General features: G+C 45.8%; 1 protein-coding gene across 3 annotated transcripts in view; it reads left to right on the top strand.

Moving 5' to 3' along the window:
• The window catches only part of phkb (phosphorylase kinase, beta), a 408,331-nt gene that overhangs the window by 359,576 nt on the left and 24,588 nt on the right, over positions 1-24,167 (top strand). For 2 of the 3 annotated variants that reach the window (XM_038806656.1, XM_038806654.1), the window contains one exon: positions 17,004-17,206. In XM_038806656.1, the coding sequence (XP_038662584.1) occupies positions 17,004-17,206 (203 nt within the window). Of the gene's footprint in view, positions 1-15,262; positions 15,354-17,003; positions 17,207-24,167 lie in introns of all 3 variants that reach the window. The other variant, XM_038806655.1, reaches the window with a different exon arrangement.

Below are 24,167 nucleotides of genomic sequence, written 5' to 3' on the forward strand. Positions count from 1 at the left end.
TACACTCAGGGCATGTCTTGGGGCAGTAGCTATGCTGAGGAGGGACAGAAGCAAGAGATAATATGGGGGCTCTGAAAACAATTTCCAAGAAATTAGAATGTAGGAAGCTGGAAGGACGCAGAGGAAATGTATACAAATATTAAAAGTTGCATTGGACCTCCCCTCTGTCCTCCTATCAATTTTGTATTGTTTTTAATACCATACCAAGAGTCAGGAATTAACAGCTGTCAAGGAGGAGCTGAGATTAATGGCAGTTCTTCTCATGCAGTTTGTGGATATACGGTATTTTTACAATGTGGGTCATGAGCTAAATTTAACTACTGCTGAATAAAAACATACTTCAGTTTTTTCTTGTGACATTTGGTGTAAGAATCACTGCAGGTAACCAGGATTATTGGCATTTTCTGTGTCCAAATGGAAGAATGGTAGATCCTATTTAAAAATGATCATTCCCAGCAAGTGTCTTTCACACATGAATGGTGGCTTACATGTTACTCCCACTGCCCATGCGCAGCTGGGTATTTAGTCGATGGAATAAGGGTTCCAATAAAGCCTTTATTGTTAGTAAGGAGGGTATACATGCTAACAAGCTCATTCAGGGCAGAATCTTCATACGTTACTTGGGTGTTTCTAGCACAGTTTACCCAAATTTCAATTTGGCCAAATTGAATTTCCGTAATCTTTTGTAGTGGTTTACAAAATCGGCAAATGTCTGGTAATTGTGGACTTTTGGGGAAACCCTTAAAATTAAGCTGTTTTGCTTAGACGTGAGGGTATTTATCAACATCTTAGAAAAGCTTTCAAAATTTAAAATATTTCATTTACGAAGAAACTGGCTCACATTACACCAATGTAACTATTAAATGATTCTGTGCAGTTTTTGTAAAGTTGTTTTCAGTTATTTAAAATCAGGACGCTCGCAGGCATAATTTTTATGACAAACCCATTGTCAAATGTATTAATAAAACTGCACCAGGTTATTGCTTTTATAAATATTAAGGATGGCAAAAAAATTAAACTTTGTTCCAAAACATTTCCCAATCGTGCTGGTTCAGCAATTGTACTTGTTGGATTATTTCAATAAGTTTGAGTGGAAACATGCACTCTAACTTCTTTCCAAAAAACTAGAATAATTTTGAACACAGTTTGCCCCCACATTGATGATTGCCCCCTCTACCCCAAAAAATTTAATCAGGCCCGTATTCTGGCCTGATATGGACAACATACTTAGAAACCAGTAACCTGGGCCGGGATTCACCCCTACCCGGCGGGGGGTCCCAGCGTAGCGGAGTGGCGCCAACCACTCTGGCGTTGGGCCTCCTCAAAGGTGCGAATTCTCCGCACCTTTAGGGGCTAGGCCCGCGCCGGAGTGGTTTCCGCCATGCCGACTGGTGCCAAACCCGGCGGCAACGGCCTTTGACGCCCGGCGTCGGGGCTGGCCGAAAGGCCTTCGCCGGTTTGCGCATGCGCAGGTGCGTCAGCGGCCGCTGACGTCACCACCGGCGCATGCGCGGTAGGGGGGGTCTCTTCCGCCTCCACCATGGTGGAGGCCGTGGCGGCGGCAGAAGAAAAAGAGTGCCCCCACGGCACTGGTGCGCCCGCCGATCAGTGGGCCCCGGTCGTGGGCCAGGCCACCGTGGGGGCACCCCCCGGGGTCCGATTGCCCCGCGCCCCCCCAACACCCCGGGGGCCCGCTCGCGCCGCCAATCACGCCGGCATCAGAGGTGCTCCAATTCCCGCCGGCGGGACTTTGGCCCGTCGCGGGCCGGAGAATCGCCGCGGGGGGGCAAGCCGATCGGCGTGATTCCCGCTCCCGCCGATTCCCGGGTGGCCGAGAATTCCACCCCTGATCTCAGCCATCATTTCATCAGCTGTGGTTCTAAAAGGACCAGGTTAAGGTGGCTCTTCCCCAGCAGCAATATTCTGGTAGGTCCGAGAAAGTTGGTGAGGTGACCAAGAGGAAAGGGGAACAATCAGTGACAGCAACTGTCTTCAGGACAGTGGTGAGCCAGGAGGAACATTCCTGCTTCTCCTGTGTTCGCATTTAAAAAAGTGTTTTTTAAAAAGCACTTAACTGTTTGGTGGCACCACCAGCAGTCTCTCCTGGGATGTTTATCCTGAATGTAGCAGGACAACCTGGTTTTAGAATCGTGGCCTCAAACAAGCATTAGGCCATTAGATCCCACACACAAAGGAGCTGATGCCTGGATCAGAAGCGATTTCTGACCGTCTGCACAGTAGGCTTTCCCAATATGGTGAATTAATTATTTCTGGCGCAGAATGTACATATACTCACCGCCAACCATTTTTACACCCTTTAAAGGTATCAATGGACCTTTCGTATTGCTGAAAAAGCTGTTGAATCTTTTCATCTTGTACCATCAGGAATGCAAGAATGGCAAATCTTTTTTTTGTTTTTTGTTTTTTTTTTAAATTTAGATTACCCAATTATTTTTTCCAATTAAGGGGCAATTTAGCGTGGCCAATCCACCTACTCTGCACATTTTTTTTTGGGTTGTGGGGGCGAAACCCACGCAGACACGGGGAGAATGTGCAAACTCCACACAGACAATGACCCAGAGCCGGGATCGAACCTGGGACCTCAGCGCCATGAGGCGGTTGTGCTAACCACTAGGCCACCGTGCTGCCCACCAGAATGGCAAATCTAAGGGAACAACAATTTATACTGTATGAGAAGAGAATTCTGATTGGTTGGCAAATGGACTCTGATTGGTAGAGGTGTTGCCATGGAGGATATACTAGCTGATGGTGACTAAGAGTTAATTGCCAAGCATTGTTTGAAATTTAAACTAGACAGCTTGTCTCTGATAAGACATTGCCCGGAGGATTGAACCAGCAAATGACTGAAACAGGTGCAATGTGTGTACATGTTCTTTTTGTTTGCAAAGAACAGGGTCCTGTGTAGTAATATATATAACTTTCAGCACCCGCAAATGTATCACCTTGCGAGCCCGATTTCCAGCATAATTCATAGCACACTGAGCTTTGAGTTTTGCAATGGTCTGTACATTGGCCGTTGTGAACAGCAGATGGGACATGCTGTTTGGCACAATCTGTCAGTCTTCGCGACATACGGTCTACAGCATTGAAAGCTGTCCAGTCTATCTCACATTACCCCAAAAGGGCAAGATATCGCAAAGAATTTAAGCAACAGATGAAGGGCCAGGGACCTGTGTTCAATTCCCGGCTTGGGTCACAGTCTGTGTGGAATCTGCATGCTCTTCCAGTGTCTGCGTGGGTTTCCTCCAGGAGCTCCGGTTTCCTCCCACAAGTCCCGAAAGACGTGCTTCGGTGAATTGGACATTCTGAATTCTCCCTCAGTGTACCCGAACAGACGGCAGAGTGTGACGACTCGGGGATTTTCACAGTAACTTCATTGCAGTGTTAATGCAAGTCTACTTCTGATACTAATAAAGATTATTATTATTAAAGTTAGTTATTTCACTCTGCTACTATGCAGTAGCAACATGAGTGGAATTTGCCACTGACAGGATGCTGGTGTCAAGCCAAAACCATATTCTGCCTATCACACAAACGAGTACTGTGGTATATGAATTTCAGTGCCACTTTGATGCTAGGTATGTAGACCGTATATCACAAAGACTGGTGGATAATAGCAAATAGAATCCCTAAAGTGCTTAAAGAGGCCATTTGGCCCATTAAGTCTCCAAAAGAGCACTCTAGCGCGCATTAATCATGGCCAATCCAGCTACCCTGCACATTGGAACACCTGGAGGAAACCCACGCAGACACTGTGAGAAGATGCAAACTCTTTCAATCATGTCCCTTCCACTGATCGCAATGGGCAAGGTACAGAGCATACCCAACCAGCCTGTGCTTTCAAAACTCAAAACACTGTCCAACATTAGATGAGATTTTGGGATTAGACAACATTTGCTCAATTATTATCAGTGTGCGAAGAATTACGCTGACAGTCAATTTAGAATTGTCAGTCAGGTCACAGTGTGTCGCATTTACATTTACTGGAAACTATATACATTGATACGGAGGACCCTGTTCTTTGCAAACAGAAGGAACTGTGGTGATTTTGAGCCCACCTTAGACGTCTGCGAGAACAGTGATGCGGATGAAAAATTCAGCAAGGATCAGAAAACGCAATTCTCGCTGGCGAGATCATCGTCGGTGTGGGCGGTGAGAGACACATGGTGCTGCCATTCTCACACTCCACAGGGATGAAGAGCCGAGTGTGTGCAGGGGTTTGAGGAGCATGGCGCCATGACATGACAGCGTGGAGCATTTGTATGGGCGAATAAATTGAATTTTAATAAAAGTGTGACATTACAATGGTGACGTATCTCTACCAGTGCCTAGGTTCAGCGGTGCCCACCCATGCCTATAGTTTCTTACTCTTCCTCACCCTCCTGCTATGTCCAGGTGTATTCCCAGGATCCACAGTTATGGTTGAGACGGCCAGCTGACTTTGACGCCTTGTTACCTGAGATAACCTTTGTGCGTGTCTGCTGGGGAGAGGGGGGGGGGGGGGGGGGGGGGATGCGTGGACCTTGAGGGTCTGGGCCTACTTTCAGGCTGCATGGGTGTTGCAGTGCTGCCTTCCTTGGTGTACAGGGCTGGAAGTGTGTTACTCATTGGGATGGGGTGTCAGTTGCCCTGGACACCTCCAGAGTCTCCTGGGTGGAAGGCCCTGGGCTACACTCCGACTTATCTTTTTCTCTAGGTACCCAGGGGGCCTTGGGCTCCTCCATTGGATAGGACAGCAGCTGAAGAGAGATCCGCAAGCCCTTCCGTCCTCTGGTGCTGACACTGGTGGATTCTGCACCATGCAGTTGAATGCCTTCACCATGGAGCTCATGGCCTCAGTCATAGAGGTCATGAGCTGAATTGTGCTGCAGACAGCCCCTCCTTCCTCTCCCCATGGAGAGCACATCCTGCACCAAAGTCTCCACTGCAGATGCCACCCTCGCAATGTTGGCGTCATAGCGTTGGAGTGAAGGCACCATCTCCTCAGACAGAAGACGATGGAATTCTTCCAGTCAGCCTTGCAGTCTGAGGAGGGATGCTGTCATCCCTGCCTGGTGCTTGAGACTCTATCTTTGCAGCTGAGCTGCTCTGGGACGGCCAAACTTCATCGGCCAGGGGCCTCACCACAATGCTGGGCTGGGCTCTGACATCGCTCTGACTGCTCGATTCCTGGGACATTCCTTCTTCCACCTGCTGTGAATCTTCACCTGTGAGGTACTCACCAGTGAGCAACCCAGAAGCCTGCCTACTAGTTAATCCCACCGAGATGTGAGTATCTGCACTGGTATTGGGTGACAACTGTGATGCCTCCTCTATGCTTGTCTTTGCAATGTCTCCCTCAGAGCTGTTCTGGTCTGTGGTCTCCAGAGGGCATGTGGATGGTCCAGGCTTTCGACTGATTTACGTGCAAGGGAAGTGAGATGGCATCAGTGCATCATAGTGGATGGATGATAGAGAAAGTTAACTCCTTTGAGGCTTGCACCATGACAACATGTCACTTTAGTCTACTGCCCCCACCTCGGCCTCTGCACAAGTGTGGTCCTGCTCCTCGCCTGCCAGCTCGAGGGCTCTCCTCTCATAGGGCCAGCTTGAGGGCTCTCCTCTCATAGGGCCAGCTCGAGGGCTCTCCTCTCATAGGGCCAGCTCGAGGGCTCTCCTCTCATAGGGCCAGCTCGAGGGCTCTCCTCTCATAGGGCCAGCTCGAGGGCTCTCCTCTCATAGGGCCAGCTCGAGGGCTCTCCTCTCATAGGGCCAGCTCGAGGGCTCTCCTCTCATAGGGCCAGCTCGAGGGCTCTTCTCTCATAGGGCCAGTTCGAGGGCTCTTCTCTCATAGGGCCAGCTTGAGGGCTCTCCTCTCATAGGGCCAGCTCGAGGGCTCTTCTCTCATAGGGCCAGCTCGAGGGCTCTCCTCTCATAGGGCCAGCTCGAAGGCTCTCTTCTCATAGGACATTAGGCTTCTTAGTTTTGGCATGGCTCTGGCAGGCTGTGCCCACTCACGCCGTTTGTGCTCCAGTTTGTCCTGCAATGAGACAGATGGGGAGAGTATAGGCAGGAATCCTGCTGGGTCAGATGGTGATGAAGACTGGCATGCATGGGATGTGAGTTGGAGTGGGGATAAGAAGAGCAAATTATCTACCGGGGTGGCCATGCAAGTGGGGGAGGGGCTGGTTGCCATGACAAGTGCAGGGAATCCATGAGGTAGCTCAGCAAGAGGTCACCGCAGAGGCGTGATGGGTGTATGAAGATGTGCAGTGGAACACATTAGGAGTCAGACTTTCCTTGGCTGCACGAAGAAGGTCATTCAACTTCTTCCAGCACTGTTGCCCCAACTTCTTGTAGGAAACAAATTGGCACTTACTATTGAGGCCATTCAATGCCTCCCAGGTGGGAGTGGTGACCTTGCTTGATGTGCATCGGTGGAATTGCGGATAGAGTATGTTACACTTCTGCTCCACACCATCCAGGGGTCTGGTGAGGGATCCCTCTGTGAATCCTGGTGCTGTCTTCTGGCAGCCATTCCCCTGACTGGGCTTGGAAAAAATACAGGGGAGTACTGGGGAGGCGTTTAAAAGAAGCTCCTTACTGAGCACTTTCCCAGGGAGAAAGTATCAGAGGCAAGTCACCACAAGCACAACATGAATCATGGGGAAGTCAAATTGTTAAAGAAGCTGAATATTCAATGAGGTTTCCCGCCAGTATCAGCAGCATTCTCCCCGGTTTTCTCACAGGAACTGACACTTCGGAAAAATATGGTAAGATTCCGCCCAACATGTACACATATTTACGCGAGAGGGATCTTCCGGTTCCACCGACAGCGCACCCCCGGTGTGGGCTTCCTGGTAGTGAGGGATGCGTTCAACACAAAACCCTGTTGACAGTGGTGGGATCAGAAGATCCCACTGCCAGCCAATGAGGAACACACAGTGGGTTGCAGAGATAATGGTCTATGTGATGGATAATGGATATCTAATGGATAATGGCCATAGTGTCTGTTTTAGTTAAGCAAAGTAATAATCATCTTTATTAATGTCACAAGTAGGCTTGCGTTAACACTGCAATGGAGTTACTGTGAAAAACCTCTAGTCACCACACTCCTGCGCCTGTTCGGGTACACTGAGGGAGAATTCAGAATGTCTAATTCACCTAACGAGCACGTCTTTCGGGACATGTGGGAGGAAACCGGAGCACCTGGAGGAAACCCAGGCACTGGTAGAATGTGCAGACTCCGCCCAGACAGTGACCTGAGCCGCGAATCAAACCCGGTCCCTGGCGCTATGAAGGAACAGTGCTGACCACTATACTGCCGAGGCAGTCATTTGCTGGTTCATCCTTCGGTATATTTACTTCACCAATCAAAGTCAAGCTGCCTGGTTTAAATTTCAAACAATGCTTGGCAGTTAACTGTCAGTCACCATCAACTGATGCCCCCATTCTCCACACCAACACTTCTACCAATCAGAGTCCACTTGCCAACCAATCAGAGCTCCCTTCTCATACAGTATAAACTGTAGTTTGGTTTACGTTTGCTCTTCTTGTTAATTGCCCTGAAGAGTGCAAGACGAAAAGTTTTGACAAAAATGTACTTTTTTCAGTAACACTCCAGCTTTTTACAACTGAACGACTACTTTTGGCCCTTTGTTCCTGGTTGCAACAAAATAAATCAGATCATCTTCCTGTTTTTTTTCATAAGTATTATTGTTCATGATATCAAAAATTGTATTAATCCAAGCTAGCCCACCTTGGCTTCAATCCTTATACATATTCCACACAAATGATAGAAAGAAGTAATTAAACATGAGGCAATAATCGGAATTTATAGCTGGTATGCGCCATAAACTTCGTACCACCACATGGCAGGAATTTCACGCAAATCCAAATTTTCTGTGAAATGATACCACCAGAAATATCTACTCATTTATTTAAAGCAGAATATTGTAGCATGGTTTAGGTAATGTGCATAATAAGACAACTATGAATTTCAAAAGGAGAATTGGAAGTCAAGGCGTCATTCTGCTGCCATGGTTTGCCTTCTGCAGTGAGGAGAAGCATTGATGGAGGTCTAAAGCAACAGTGCAGCCACAAGACTGTCGGGATTGTTATCCACTAATACCTAGAATTCAACCCTTTCATAGCTTTCAGCCTTCGTAAATATATATATTTTTTTGTAATGTATATTATGTACAGTCGCGGTTGTAGTGCACAGTAAGCAGTCTTACAACACCAGGTTAAAGACGAACAGGTTTTTTTGGACTCACTAGCTTTCGGAGCGCAGCTCCTTCATCCGGTGACTCGGCATCTCCACATCATGGTTCTAATGCAGTATGCTGAGCATTTCATTCCACTGTAAAACAATTCCAAGATTTTCTTTTGCTGTGGATTGAATCTGATCTGGCGCTACGATCTCGCGGGCGATTCTTTTAAATGGAGCCCAAGTATTCGAGCCGTCGTGAACGTCATCGCGTTTCATGAGGGCGTGAAACAGGCACGGGGACGACCATTTCTGGCCCTCATAGGGGGCCAGTGCAGCGCTGGAGCGGTTCACGCCGCTCCAGCCTCCCTTCCCGGTGCCAAATGGGCGCCGCACCAACCCGTGCATGCGCAGTTGGGCCGCGCCAACCTGCACATCATGCGCGGGGGACTTCTTCAGCGCATGGCCCCAACTCAACATGGCGTCGGTGTTCAAGGGCCAGCCGCGCAGGAAAGTAGGCCCGGCGGGGGGGGGGGCGGGGGGGGGGGGAAGAGGCCGGCCCACTGATCGGTGGCCCCAATCGTGGGCCTGACCCCATCGGAGCCCCCCCCCCGACCGTTCACGCAGAGTTCCCGCCAGCAACGACCAGGGGTGACCGGCGCCGGCGGGACTCTTGTCGTTTCCGCGCGGCCAATCTGGGCCGGAGAATCGGCAACCCCGCTGATTCCAGCGGCCTGCGGCTGGTACCGTGCCAACCGCGCTGGTACCGTACCAACCGCGCTGGCGCAAATGCCGCCAATTCTCCGGAACCTCGGAGAATCACGTGCCGGCGTCGTGGCGCGGTTGCGGCGATTCTCCAGCCCGGCGCGTGGCTCGGAGAATCGCCCCCTCATCTTTGACTCTCCAAGTTAATCGGTGCTGGTATGAGATCAGGCTTTATCTCTGGAACGTAATTTCCTTCCCCTGAAATAAATGGTACTTAGGCCAATCTTTAACTACTTGCTTTAGGACTTTTGCTTGAAGAGAGAAGAGTCTGCAATGGAAGTTTTTCTGCTTTAACCAACCATACTTTTGTCAGTTACAAAACTGTAGCAGAAAACCAAAATGATGCAGATGCTGGAAATTTGAAATGGAAAACTAAATGCTAGAAATACTCAGCATGGTCTGGCAGCATCTGTGGGGAGAGAAACAGAGTTTCTATTTCCGGTCAAGGACCTTCCTTCAGAATTGAAAGGAGATAAAAAAAAATAATCTTGGTGTTGAGCAAATGTAACGGTGGGGTGGAGGGGACAAGAAGAAAAGAAAAAAGTCTGTGATGGGGTGGAGGGCAGGAGAGATTAATTTCCAAAAATTGTAATGCTACAAAAGGCAAAGGAAGTGGTTGTCCAAAGTGGGTGTGAATGGCAGAGTAATGAACAGCTATGTCTGAAAGCAAAAACAATGTGAAGACCATTACCTGCAAAGAAAACAGAAATAAAATTAGGGTGACACAGTTTACAGGATGAAATAGCTGAACTCAACTTTGAGTCCAGAAGGTTTTGAAGTACCTAATTGAAAAATGAGGTGCTGTTCCTCAAGCTGTTGTGGAGCTTTGCTGGAACAGTGCAGCAGGCCAAGAAGGGAGATGTACAGGTGAGAACAAAATGGAATATTAAAATGGTGAGCCACTGGAAGCTCAACAGTCATGCTGGCAATCCAGGCGGAGGTACTCTGCAAAGCAGACACCCAATTTGCATTCAGCCTCCCAATGAATACAAATGAAATGAAAAAATGTACTAAGTATGCAGAAGTACATGTAAACCGCTGCTTCACCTGGAAGGAGTATTTCGGGCCTAGGATGGTGTGGAAGAGGAGTCAAAAGGGCAGGTGTGCATCTCAACTGCATTTGCATGGTGCCATGAGAAGAGGGGACACAGTTTTGGGGGTGATTGAGGAGTGGCCAAATTATGGCGGAGTTCTTTTCGAAATGCTGTCAGTATTTCCGCCCTTCATCCTTTCGCAGACTTTCCCTTTCGTTCTTCTTCCACCATCCTCCTCCCTCCTTCACTTGTTCAAAACCTGGTACATTTTTATCTTTCTTCAGTTCCAGAGAAAGACCCTTGACCTGAAACATTCATTCTGCTTCGCTGTTCACAGATGCTGCCAGACCTGTGAAATGCATCTAAGATTGTAGTACAATATTTGTATTCCATACACAGTATTCTAGTACTGCAGGACTGCACCTGAACTGTGGTGAGATGTGCGTCCTAGCTGAAAGGATGAATGGCAAAAAGGACTTTCAACCAATAAAGGTGGGGCCAAATGCTGATAACCTGAACACAAAAATCAATATCAGAATCATGGTGAGAATGTAAAAGATAAATAAATAGTCCACATTCAGGTAACAATATAGGAAAGTGTCTTTGATATTTTTAACAGTCCTGTTTATAATTTTAAAACTGAGAAATTAATGGCATCTGTATATGGACAGGTTTGTTAACTAAATTGGAGTTTTTTTGCACAAATACATGCAGGGTAAGGAATAAAACAAGCAAATTAGTCGAACAACTTCAGTTCAAAGGACACACTCGCCATTACAGAGAGCTGGCTACAAGTTGTACATAAATGGAAGCTTAGTATTCCAGGCTGCTTTGTCTTTGAAAAGAATAGGGAAAGGAGGAAGAATAACATTATTGATAAAAGACAGTGGCCTTGATTTTACCAGCCCCCAGCCACACAGGGCAGAGGGTTAAAATATTAGGATTGAGCAGGCACAGTGGCGCAGTGGTTAGCACTGCTGCCTCATGGCGCCGAGGACCCAGGTTCGATCGCGGTCCCAGGTCACTGTCCGTGTGGAGTTTGCACATTCTCTCCGTGTCTGCATGGGTCTCATCCCCACAACTCAAAGATGTGCAGGCTAGGTGGATTGGCCACGCTAAATTGCCCCTTAATTGGAAACAAAAAGAATTGGGTGCTCTAAATTTTTCGCATTTAAAGCTTAGCAAATATAGAGTGGGATTCTCCAGCATGTTTCTCGGCAGCAGGAGACGGTGCACTGTTCACTGGCTGCAGGATTCCCTCCCACCGCTGTTGTCAAGGGAATTCCTATTGAAACCACGTCACACCACCGGGGAACCCAAGGGCAGGAGTATTCTGCCGCCAGGACCAGAGGCTTCCACCAGCTGCAAATGGCCAGAGAATTCCAGACATAAATTAGGCCTTTGATGAGACCACCACAAAATGCAGCAATGATATCATTGCCTTCAAGGCCCTAGAATATCCTCAGCACCATTACTAAAATTTAACATTTTGTGATGGGGAAGTCAATGTGGAATTCCTTGCAAGCAGATCTGAAGCGGGGAGCGCTAACTTAGCATGTGAGTGCTGGATATTATCACTTTTTGGCACTCCTTGTGGGCCAAGAAGAGCTTCTCTCAGGCCTCAAAAGAAAGAGAATTTTTGACTTCCACTGTACTGACATTCTTCCCAGCCTCCAGAATCTTGCAGGCCACATAACACCTTTAATATCCTAGCTGTCCCGCATCCCATGATCCTAGTGGTTGCTTCAAGCTTTCAGCCTTTACTGGCCATGGAAGACCATCCCCATGGGTCCCTAGTTGTGACTTCCTGTTGCGCATTTGCACTGCTATTCACTGGCCAAGATGTCAATTTGATCAGCTAGTAGAGAGAAGTCTGCATTACATTATTTACGTGAGGCCCTATCACCTTTGATGTCAGTGCCAATATTGCAGGAGTGAAAGATAGGTTGCATAGGCTTAACTTGCCTATAGAAGAGCAAGGAGTGAACTGAACATGTGTGTTTGGAACATTAAAATCATTTAATAGAACATATACTTAGAAACTAGTTCTATTGGAATTCAAAGTGAAATAAACGTATATGACTACCAGTGCATTTCCCTGGCATAACGTGCAGGATTTTGAGCTGAAACAAAGCTTTAGAGCAATAACTTCAAGCACATGCAGCAGATTAGTGCCAAATCAGGCCTTTGGAACCCTGCCAAGACCAGTCTATATGTCTGAGAGAGCCAGGCATGGATTAGTGCTTTAAGCAAGAATCAAAACCAGAGTTTGGAGTGATTGGTAGTGAGAATGAATCTCCAAACTCAAAAGCAACACTGAGTAACAACTGTTAATCAGGATCCACAGTTCCCAGGTTTTGCCATTGAAGCATCTCATAGTTGGAGTCTGTAGTCATCCGTTTGATGAGTTCCAGCCAGCTTCAAGAACCTATCGGGGTGTTTGCAGTAGAATGGGTTTGTCATTTAATTCATTCGTCTAAAAATTCAGAAAGGCAAAAGAGAAACTTATTAATCAGAAAATGGAAAAACACAGGCTTTGTTATTTACTGGCTTGGAGGTATTCTGGATGGAAAACCTAAAAGCACTGATTTCCTGGAGCAATTACAGACATTAACCAGAAGGAATTATATAATGCAAATAAAGCAACTTCATAATTTTCAGTGCACATCATTGATGAGTCAATCAGATGTCGGTCAAGATTTAACACTTAAAAAAAAAAAGTCCTGTTTTGGGCACATATAGCAGGACCTTTCTCGGCGCTGCGGAATCGAGAACGACCGCGCGATCAAACGGGACTTGTTTTCTGGCATCGGTCGGGAATGCCCCGCCCAGGCCGCACTTATTTCACTCATTTTTAAATGCCGCCCTGATCTCTTGACCCCCCCCCCCCCTCCCAGACTCTCCACCGTGGCCTCCGCCCCCTCCCCCCCCCTTCCCCCGGCGCCCCAACATACCTCTAAGAGGGTCCTTGAGTCCCCCTCACCCACCTCTTCAGGACAGGGCATGTCGGGCCTGATCCCTGGCACAGGAAACCTGGCACCTGGGCTGCTTGACACTGTCAGCCTGGCACCCTGGCAGTGACCCTAGCAGAATCATGGTAGGACTGCTATGGTGCTGAGTGGCACTGGCAGTGCCAAGGTGCCTGGGTGGCAGCGGGTGTGCCAGGGTACCACCGTGCCCAGAGCCCACCCACCCAAGGGCCTCCGATGGCCCAGGAGGCCTCCCAGGTGTCGTTACGTCTGGTCCACGTTTGTGTGAAACAATACTGAATAGCGCCAAAGTGAGGTCTCCATGCGCGGGCATTCGTTCCCAGGCTTTATGAGAATTGGGCGCCTAATGGCTCACTTAAAAAGGTAAATCTGAATCTCTCCCAGCGAGGGCAAGATCCAGATTGCAGCATCTTGTGAGATCTCACGAGGTGTTCCAAGCATCGCAAATCTTGCGAGAGACTTTGTGCGAAATTTAACGGCCTCATCATGCCACTGAGAGGGGTGCGACGAGGCCATTTGATCACACCCTTTGTTTTTGCAAATTTAACAGCCGTACATGTAACTCACACAGCGCCTTTTAAATATTTGCGTCTGCTCCTTTCCTGAAGTGACTACCATTTCTGCATGGGTAACAGTGAGAACCAATAGCCTCACCATTATTTTGACAGAAAATTCTAGTTCACAATGTAGCTGAATTTTAACTCCCAAAATCAGGTGGGTTAGATTCATGTCAGATGCTAAAATGCCAGAAATCTGAAACAAGAACTCAACCAGCCTTGGGCCCAAGCAAAGAACTCACTTCCAAGTTAAAACTGAAGTGTGTCAAATATCAATATTGGGAGTCAAAAATGCGAGTCGTTATTGAAGCTGAAACTTGCAGTTATATTAATATAAATACAAATTTCCATGCATGGTGTCAAAGAGCTGCTCTTCCTTTGTTTTATGCACCTTGGCAGTGTTTTTAGGGAGAATATTCTTAAGATCTTGACTACAAATCTTTATTACTTTCATATATAAAGGATTGTTTCTTGCATATCATTTCTTTAAATTTAGTTTTTATCATGGTTATGCCATGGGCGCGATTCTCCGCTCCCCACGCCGGGTGGGAGAATCGCGGGAGGGCCGAGCGAATCATGCCGATTCTCCGGCCCGGATGGGCCGAGCAGCCTGACGACCCCGACCGGTTCACGCCGGCGGCAATCGCTGCCGGCGTGAACATCGCGAGATAGGTAAGTGTGGGGCCTGTGGGGGGGAGAGAGAGGATCGAGCACCACGGGCGTGAGGTGACTGGCCCGCGATCAGTGCCCACCGATCGTCGGGCCGGCGTCTCAAAGAGACGCACAATTTCCCCTCCACCACCCGCAAGATCAAGCCGCCACGTCTTGCAAGGCAGCGGAGGGGAAGACGGCAACCGCGCATGCGCGGGTTGGAGCTGGCCAACCTGCACATGCGTGGCTGACGTCACTTAGGCGCCGCCGGCCGCGTCATTCTCGGCACGCCGCTTTGACACAAGCGTCAAGGCCCGGCGCCCGAGATTCGCGCAACGCCACTCCTAGCCCCCCGGGGGAGGGGGGGCAGGAGAATAGGGGGCGAGGAGCGGCTTCCGATGCCGGAGTGAAACACTCCGGGTTTCACTCCGCCGTCGGCCGTTGCGGAGAATCGCGCCCCATGAGTTTACATGTTCTACTCTTAAGGAATTAGTTACATTTACATGCTCAGTTCTCTTAGCATTCTGTCTGCTTTGGTTTTACAACCAACTGGAACCACCAGAAACAAGTCAAGCAGATTGATTAATGTCCTGAGCTTATTTCGAGATTTTTTTCATGCTCTTCAGAAATTCAGAGCTGATCTCCAGGAGTGACAGGTTCTCATTTTACTATTAACTCTTTGGAAATATCCTTGGCACTCCTCGTTCAATTTGGCACAAGTAAAAAAAAAAAAATCGAGTTAACAAAAATTGTGCATAGATAAGTGCTTCTTGGATATTATGAATGCAGTAGAAAATTGATTGCGAGCTCTTCCGTGGCTAAGGACATTTGGGTCTCCTGGTAATCTGGTAATTATTCAGTATCTCCAACAGGGCTTTAATTGACCTTTTCAGACGAGAGTGGATAGTATTTAATTTCTGTTTTAATAGTTTTGTGCTATGAGAATTATTTTCTTGATCATTGAATATCTGTTTGAATACTGTAGGGTTAGTTGGCTCTACTTTGAATTATTTAATACAGCTAATATCTCGTAGAATTATGTTTTTTGTTTACCAGGTCTAATGTACGCTTCACTGCAAGTATTTTAGGTAAACAAGTGGACAGCCTTGCTCCATCAATTACTAGGGTTTTAGTTCAGGGTAAACAAGTAAGTACACACCTTACTCAACATTATAACAGTTCTTTGGTAATTTTTCTTTGTTTTATTTAATATTGCTGTTAATTTTGCATTTTTTTCATTAGCCACATTTTTCTAATGCTTGCATATCCATGGGTAAGTCATGTGAAAAAATGAAAGATTTTCATATTTAAACCACCCAGTATTCCATTTCCATGCCCTGTAAAGAGTGCCCATACAAGTGCCAGCCAGGGCACGTAACATTTATGTTGCTGTTGTCAATGAAACAAATTCTTCCCCCTGAACATTATAAACAAAGAAATTGCATTCCATAAACTGAGGACATCCAAAAACACTGAAATTTAGTACATTTTAAAATGAAGTCATTGCTGTTATGTAAGGAGATGTGTCAGCCAATTTGTCAAGACCCAAGTTCCCAAGACGAATAACACCTTCTTACTTATCCATCTGTGTCAGGGATGTCAGTGCTGATGAGCAGAATGTACATTTTCTTACATAGTCACCATTCTTTGCCCTTTTTTTATCCACCCAAAAGTTCAGCAATGAAAATATAAATTCCCAATGCTGATGTATATTTTCAAACTCCTTTGAATTAATTTTCCAATCAAGTGAAAACATATGAACAATTTCTTGGTATACTCATGCCTTCTGGGATCCTCGAAGATTTGACTGAATTCTATTTTATTTACAACCCATTGAGTGAGCAGAAATTGGATACTTTCTTTTCAACCAGGAGAGCTGGACTCAAGCCCAGATTTCATTGAAGAAAGCTCTGTGCTCTAACTCATTGTGTCATGCTGTCACCTATTTGAACAAGGACCTTGATTTTGCTTGAATTACCCCTGATGTTTAGATAATTTTATGCAAAGGATGGGGAATAAGACACCAGAAGCAAATTGTTTGTTTTTCTTTTTGTATATGCCTGGCTTGCTGAAAGTCATTAATTTAACAGGGGGAGTTTCTTTTACAATGCAGCTAAAGGGCTAAATAACAGCTGCTTTCATAAGGATTTAAACTTTGCACAGATATATTAAAAAGGAGTTGCAATCTGAATATCCTCCTATTTAAACAACTCATCGCCGATATATTGGACACACAGGTCAATTTCAATTTTCACAAATATGTTTCTTGCTAAAATATTTTTTGCACTTTTGTCAACACATACCAAAGTAACATATAATAGAAACAAAGTTAACAGCCACAAGGAAATTGATACAGCATCTGGAGGAGGCTTTTCATCATGTTCAACATGGCACCTTGAGTGAAGGAATGTTACTGCATGTGCTGCTGTAGTATTCTTATTAGTGATCTCCATTGTAATTCAAATTGTTGTGTTGATTCACTTTCACACCCTAAACTGGAGCACAATTTTTAAACAATATTAAATAATTTGGAATCTTATTAATGGTAAAGACTAAAAGAGAGCAAACAATTAGGCATGTTTAATGCTGCACTTTTAGTTTTAGTCGTGCTTCTAGCCTTTTATTGCTTAATACTGATTTTATATATATATATATATAATGTATGTTATACATTACACATTACTATAATTTTTTAAAAATGTGGATTATATCACTATTTTCAAAAAATCAGGCTCATATTAACGTGCTATGTGAATAGGTGCTTCACTCACTACGTTTTCTCACTGCTATTTGCCAGGTGACGATAGGGGTGTTCGGACATGAGGAGGAGGTGATTTCAAACCCTTTGTCCCCAGGAGACATAAAGAAGATTGTCTACACTAAATGTGCCAAGCATGATGAAAGGGAGGCAGTACTTCAACAGGAACTTGTCATTCACATTGGTTGGCTTATCTCAAATTCTCCAGAGCTCTTCCACGGCATGCTGAAATTTAGAATCGGGTATGTTGAATATGTGTAGCATTTGGCTTTGAAGCAAATCTCTGTTGAAATACTGTGGAAGACATGAGGTTACATGGCAATTGATTGTGAAGCGATTTGTTTTTCAAAATAATGTTTCAGGTATTCATGGGGACAGTACAGTCCAGGCTATTTATATTGATACTGATATTGATAGTTTGCTGGAGGAATGATTACTATTAGTTAAACTTCCTCAAGATTTTTAATCTTAACACTGTTTGGCCCTGCAAATTATTGATAATGTTTCACCGAGGGAAACTGAAAATCTGACATCCGAGTGAATGGGGAAAGACCAAATGAAGGGCAATGAGAGAATTGCAGAATTGAAACAAGTCAACGCTTCATCAGAGACATTCCTGACCAACAGTGAAGCCAAAAGGGTTTAGTTGAAGGTAAATCAAATAGAAATGAAGGTTCCATTTGTGAAATGTATATGTCCTGTAAGAGCATAAGTGATTCCCCTCGGAAGAAACGCAGAAATTAAAGACGTCAAAAGAAACTAGGAACTATTGAACATATAAAGGAATCAGCAGAAAGGATTAAAGCTCGAGAGAGAGGACATTGAAACAAGTTGAAATGACTGACAGCAAACCTTTTTTAAAAGTTGCAACAATTTACAAAATAAAATTAAGGAGAACTTAATGAGACAATGTATACCAGGCTGAACTTCATGAACAGAGCAACTAGAAAATAAGAACAAGTCAAGTGAAGAATTGAATCAGGAGAATAAGAGCTTGAAGAAGGAAGGTTGGCAATAGGAAATTAACTGAAGAGGTAAAAACATTGAAATTGGCAGCAGAACCAACAATCTAGACAAGGAAAGAAACTGAGATTGTGTGCCAGACAAGATTGCTGAAATGGTCACACAAATGGAAAAGCGACAATCCTATATGGAAAAGCTATTTTAGACTACATTTGGAAGTGTTCATAGTTAAAGCCTACCAATAAAAACACAACTCTCAAGATCTCATCAATGAGCCATTACCACTGCAACAATAAAAAAGCCATATTAAGTACATTGAAAAGGCATGAAACTTCAGTAACGGATCAAGCTAGATCACTGGAATTATTCTGAGACCAGATTCCTGTTGTGCCCAGTAGACATGGAGGGGCAGATCTTTCGTAAACATGTGGACCACTTGAGGAGTAGAGTCACTCCAGCAGTCAGTTTTGCCATCACAAAATGTTTTCAAATCTGTAAGAATCAAACTACCTGATTGACCTGTAATTGACATAACTGATGTCTCTGTGGAAGCAAATAGAGATGAATCGCCTGTGCCAGAAGAGGTGGCCATTATGGCAGTTCCTGTTAATGTTCATCCTGTGGAAGCATCTCCGATTGCAGAATTACACTGCTCTACAAGAAACAGAAAAACTCCTCAAAGATTATTATAATTGTCCAACTCATGTATATTGTTTAGTTAGAACTTAGGACTGAGTAACTTAAATATTAAAGACTATATAATGGAGGTAGAGGGGGAGAGATGTGGTGATTGTCCCTTTAAGAGCAACAGAGCAGAAGAGGGTCATCTGGCTTGGGGGATCAATTGCGACTGAGAGTGGCTAATCACCCCAGGGATGGTCCTCTCTTGGGCAGAAGACATCTAGAAGACATGTAGGGATGAAGGTGGCCAGTGGGCAGCCGAGGGGACTGCTGACCTCTGTTCAGCTTTTCTTATTAATAAATACCGTTTTGTATTTCTAAAGAAGTCTTGTGAGAGTGCATCATTACAGCATTACTTCCACCATGGTCTCTGATAGAAACAAAAAGTAGCAAACTATAGACCGGTTAACTTGACCTCTGTGGTGGGGAAGTTGCTGCAATCAATTATTAAGGAGGAGATGACTGAACGTTTGGAAAGATAAAGCTCAATCCACCATTGTCAGCATGGTTTTATGAAGGTAAGTCATGCTTGACAAACTTGGTCGAGTTCTTTGAGGACGTAACCAGCAAGGTGGATATTGGGGAACCTGTGGATGTGATATATATAGACTTCCAGAAGGCATTTGACGAGGTGCCACATAAAAGATTGATCTGGGGCAGCACGGTGGCCTAGTGGTTCGATTCCGGCTCTGGGTCACTGTCCGTGTGGAGTTTGCACATTCTCCCCGTGTCTGCGTGGGTTTCGCCCCCCCACAACCCAAAAATGTGCAGAGTAGGTTGATTGGCCACGCTAAATTGCCCCTTAATTGGAAAAAAAATAATTGGGTAATCTAAATTTATAAAATAAAAAAATAAAAGATTGATCTAGAAGGTGAGATCGCAGGGGGTTGGGTGTAGAATATCAGATTGTATTAGCTGACTGACAGAAAGCAGAGGGTTGAGTTAACTGGGTCCTTCTCTAGCTGGTGAACTAACTGGTGGGGTGCTTAACTGTTTACAATCTATAAAACTGATCTGCAAGCAGAGACAGAGGCACATGGCAAAATTTGTGGATGATACTAAAATAGGTGGGGAAGCAGGCAGTGAAGTGGAGATACAGATTTTACAGATGGATATAGACAGGCAAGGAGATTGGGCAGATGTGTGGATAAGTGAGAGTTGATCCATTTTGGCCGAAAAATATTTGGGCAAATTATTATCTAAATGAAAAGCAAATTCAAAATGCGCCTGGGCAGAGGGATCTGGGTGTCTTTGCTCATGAATTGCAAAAAGTGTGTATGCAGGTACAAAATGTAAGAAGGCAAATGGAATGTTAGCAAAACGACTGGAGCATAAAAGTAGAGAAGTATCGGTGTTGGTGAGACCACATCAGGAGCAGTGTGTCCAGTTTTGGTCTCCTTATTTGAGGAGAGATGTGGTGGCATTGGAAGCAATTCAGAGGAGGTTCACCAGATTGATTCTGGCCATGAAGGGGTTGGCGTCTAAGGATAGATTAAACAGTTTGGGCTTACACTCGCTGAAGTTTAGAGGATAAGAAGGGATCTGATCGAGGTATATAAAATACTGAAAGGGATTGATAAAGTAAATGTAGATCAAATGTTCCCCCTTGTGTGGTAATCTAGAACAAGAGGTCACAGATACAGGTTGAGAAGCAGTAGATTTAAAACTGAGATGAGGAGGCACAACTTCTCAGAGGGTGGTGAATTTGTGGAACTTGCTACCCCATAGTGCAGTGGAATCCGAATCATTAAATGCTTTCAGGAGGGATGTAGATATATTTCTGATTTAAATAACAGGTTAAAGGGATATAGGGGGCAGGTAGTGAGGTGGCTTTGAGACCAGAAAGAGATTAGCCATGATCTGATTGAATGGCAGAGCAGGCTCGAAGGGCTGAATTGTCTACTTCGGCTCCTAATTCCTATGTTCCTCTTACATGACCTAATAAACGTTTGCAAGAACAAAAAACATTTTCTTTCAGGATAATTTTAAATTTATTTCCACTTCTTGCGGACTTCTTTTTTTATTTCTTGCTTCAGTCTGTTATATTCCAATTCTGACCATTTTACTTTATTTCCTTCTTTCGTCAACTTCAAAGCCCATCTGGTTCACTAATGTAGGGAAGAAAATCTGCCATCTTACCTGGTCTGGTGTACTCGTTTCCACAGACCCACAGCAAAGGGGTTGACTTTTAACTGCCTTCCAAAATGCCAGCAACCCACTCAGTTGTAAGGCAATTAGGGACGGGCAACAGATTGCTTTGCCAGTGATGCCCACCTCCCAGGAAATAATACTTATTTTTGTTTAAATATAAACGAGAAGCAACTGGAGAGCAGTGAACTGAAAAGCCAACTTTTATCACCAGCAAGATTGGCAACACTGGCATTACCCCTGAGGATCTACGTCTGTTTTTATCGCTTTGCTAAAGAAACTTGGCACATGGAATGCAAAATACAACAATCAGCCTAATGAGCCGTGTAGTAAATCAGAATCCTAATGACCAGATTTGGAGAGAAAATTAAATCAGAGATTTCAAATACTTAGTGTGGCTTTGTAGAAGATAAAAGGACACAAAATGCAATCGATCTTCTTGGGAGAAAAAGCCATTGAAATGCAAAACAACCTCTACCGATGTTATATTAATTATACTAAAGCATGAAGTCCAACACAATCATCTCCTGAAAGTGCTGGAAGGCATCAATATCAACAGAAAGATCTTGCATCATCAGGAATATGTACTGAACAGATAGTGGCAATCAGACATGAGAAGCAACTTCAAAGGAGGGGTTAAACAAGACTGCATTCTCTCACAAGTCTGTTTCGCCCTGCACAGTGAATACATTCTCAGCAGAATTGGAGGGATGGATGGTTTTAAGGTAGGAGGGACACTGCATGGTGGCTCAGTGGTGGCTGGTATAACCAGCCATATTGTCAGATCTGAAAGGAATTGGAGCAGGAGAGAGACCGAAAATCAATTAGGGCTTCCACCCCCGGACCCTCAAATCCCCCAACCCTCCCCCAATTCTTACTGTTCCCCTTCTCTCAGAGTGCCATCCACCAAGTGCTGGAAAACCTTGCTCTTGCACACTCGCCCCTGGCCACAGAGGAGCCCTAGACATGAGACATCTTCCGGGACATTAGGGAAACCATGTTCAGGTGCCCTCCCCTGATCCACACTTTTACCCTATGCTCCTGAGGATATATCACCAGTGCAGAATCCCAGCTCTCAAGTATTTGATTGTTGGCTGCTGCCTCTATGATGCTGCGCTTCTCGAGTTCAGGCAAGCTGTTCAGGCTTCAAAGTTTGATTGAAATTGTATTGCAATAATCATCATCTGAGACATGGCACGCGCACCCACGAGAGGTAACTGCTCTCTCAACTAACAAGGCCAATTCCTCATTAGCAATAACCCAATTTCTCGGCTTGCACAAAGGCTCACGCCTCCTCCGGGGACTCAAAATAGTGGTGCCGATCCTTGAGGTGACCCACAGACGCGCCGGCTGCAACATGCCGAACTTCACACTCCGTCTGTGGAGCACCGCCTTCGTCCGGTTAAACCCGGCCCTCCGCCTCGCCACCTCCGCACTCCAGTCCTGGAAGATCCGCACCTCCGTGTTCTCCCACTTGCTGCTCCGCTCCTTCTTGGCCCACCGGAGCACACACTCACGATCCACGAACCGATGAAACCTCACCAACACCGCCCGCGGCGGCTCGTTCGGCTTGGGCCTCCTAGCCAGAATTCTGTGGGCCCCCTCTAACTCCAGGGGCCCCTGGAAGGACCCAGCACCCATCAGCGAGTTTAACATGATCACCACTTAGGCCGCTAGGTCCGACCCCTCCAGCCCCACCGTGAGGCCCAGGATCCGCAAATTCTTCCTCCTCGACCAGTTGTCCAGCTCCTCAAACCGCTCCTGCCATCTTTTATGGAGCGCCTCGTGCATCTCCACCTTCCCCGCCACGGCCACGACCTCATCCTCCCTTTCGGAGGCCTGCTGCTGCAGCTCCCGGATCGCAGCCCCCTGGGCTGTCTGGGTCTCCATCAGTTCCTTGTTGGTTACCTTGATGGACTCCAGCAGCTCCAACTTCAGCTCCTGGAAGCAGCGCAGCAGAATCGCCTGCTGCTCCTGGGCCCACTTCCTCAGCTCCTCGAGGCCTTCACCGGCCGCCATTTATTCTTCCTGCCCCCATTTTTTCAGAGGCACTTTCCTCGGTTTTTTTTTCTGCCCCGCTCCTGGTCCGGACCATGGGACCGTTGGGGTCGACTCCTGTCTTCTTCCCCCGTTGGGATTCGCCGCTGCAGCTCCGTTGGGGGCCCTGAAAAGAGCCCCAAAGTCCGTTCTCCGTGGGAGCCGCCGAATGTGCGGCTTAACTGTTCATTGCCATTAGCAATAACAATCAACTGTGAAGCTAGAGGCTGCTCAAAAAGAGTTAGTGACCTTGTGCATCGAACCGAGAACAGACCTCTTTCCTGGAAGTGTTTGGGAGGACAGATAGCAGCTGTAGATGGCCCTGTTATAGGTATCCACAATATTTAAAGATGGTTTGAAGACCTCTGAGACAAAAAGCCCCTCAAAAACTACCCCACTCCTCCCAAAAGCCCATGGACAACCCCCACCATTAGTTTGCCTGTGCACAACCCCCTCAGCGTGTTGTCAATTACCAGATGCTAATCACTTATTTTTTTCCTATTACTTCTTCGCTTCTAATGTTGACATCAAATTAGTCTAATATAGTCATATTTTAATGGGAACTGCTCATCAAAGTTCATTGATGTATGGTTGTGTAGGCTAGTGTTCCATGAACTCTTTAAAAAGCTGCTTAATTTTGATGGTTAGGCACTTTTTGTCAATTCTCTGCCGTATTCATATGTAAGGAGCAAGAGGGTAAATAGGGAAAGGATTGGCCCACTCAAAGACAAGAGAGGGAATTTATGCGTGGACTCAGAGGAAATGGGTGAGATTCTTAATGAGTACTTTGCATCAGTATTCACAAAGGAGAGGGACAAGACGGATGTTGAGGCTAGGGATAGATGTTTAAATACTCTAGGTCAAGTTGTCATACGGAAAGGGGAAGTTTTAGGTATTCTAAAAGACATTAAGGTGGACAAGTCCCCAGGACCGGATGGGATCTATCCCAGGTTACTGAGGGAAGCGAGGGTCGAAATAGCTGGGGCCTTAACGGATATCTTTGCAGCATCCTTGAGCACGGGTGAGGTCCCGGAGGACTGGAGAATTGCTAATGTTGTCCCTTTGTTTAAGAAGGGTAGCAGGGAAAATCCAGGGAATTACAGACCTGTGAGCTTGACGTCAGTGGTAGGAAAACTGTTGGAGAAGATACTGAGGGATAGGATCTATTCACATCTGGAAGAAAATAGACTTATCAGTGATAGGCAGCATGGTTTTGTGCAGGGAAGGTCATGTCTTACAAACCTAATAGAGTTCTTTGAGGAAGTGACAAAGTTAATTGATGAGGGAAGGGTTGTAGATGTCATATATATGGACTTTAGTAAGGCGTTTGATAAGGTTTCCCATGGCAGGTTGATGGCAAAAGTGAAGTCGTAT

Source organism: Scyliorhinus canicula, chromosome 9 (assembly GCF_902713615.1).
Source record: "Scyliorhinus canicula chromosome 9, sScyCan1.1, whole genome shotgun sequence".
NCBI lineage: Eukaryota > Metazoa > Chordata > Chondrichthyes > Carcharhiniformes > Scyliorhinidae > Scyliorhinus > Scyliorhinus canicula.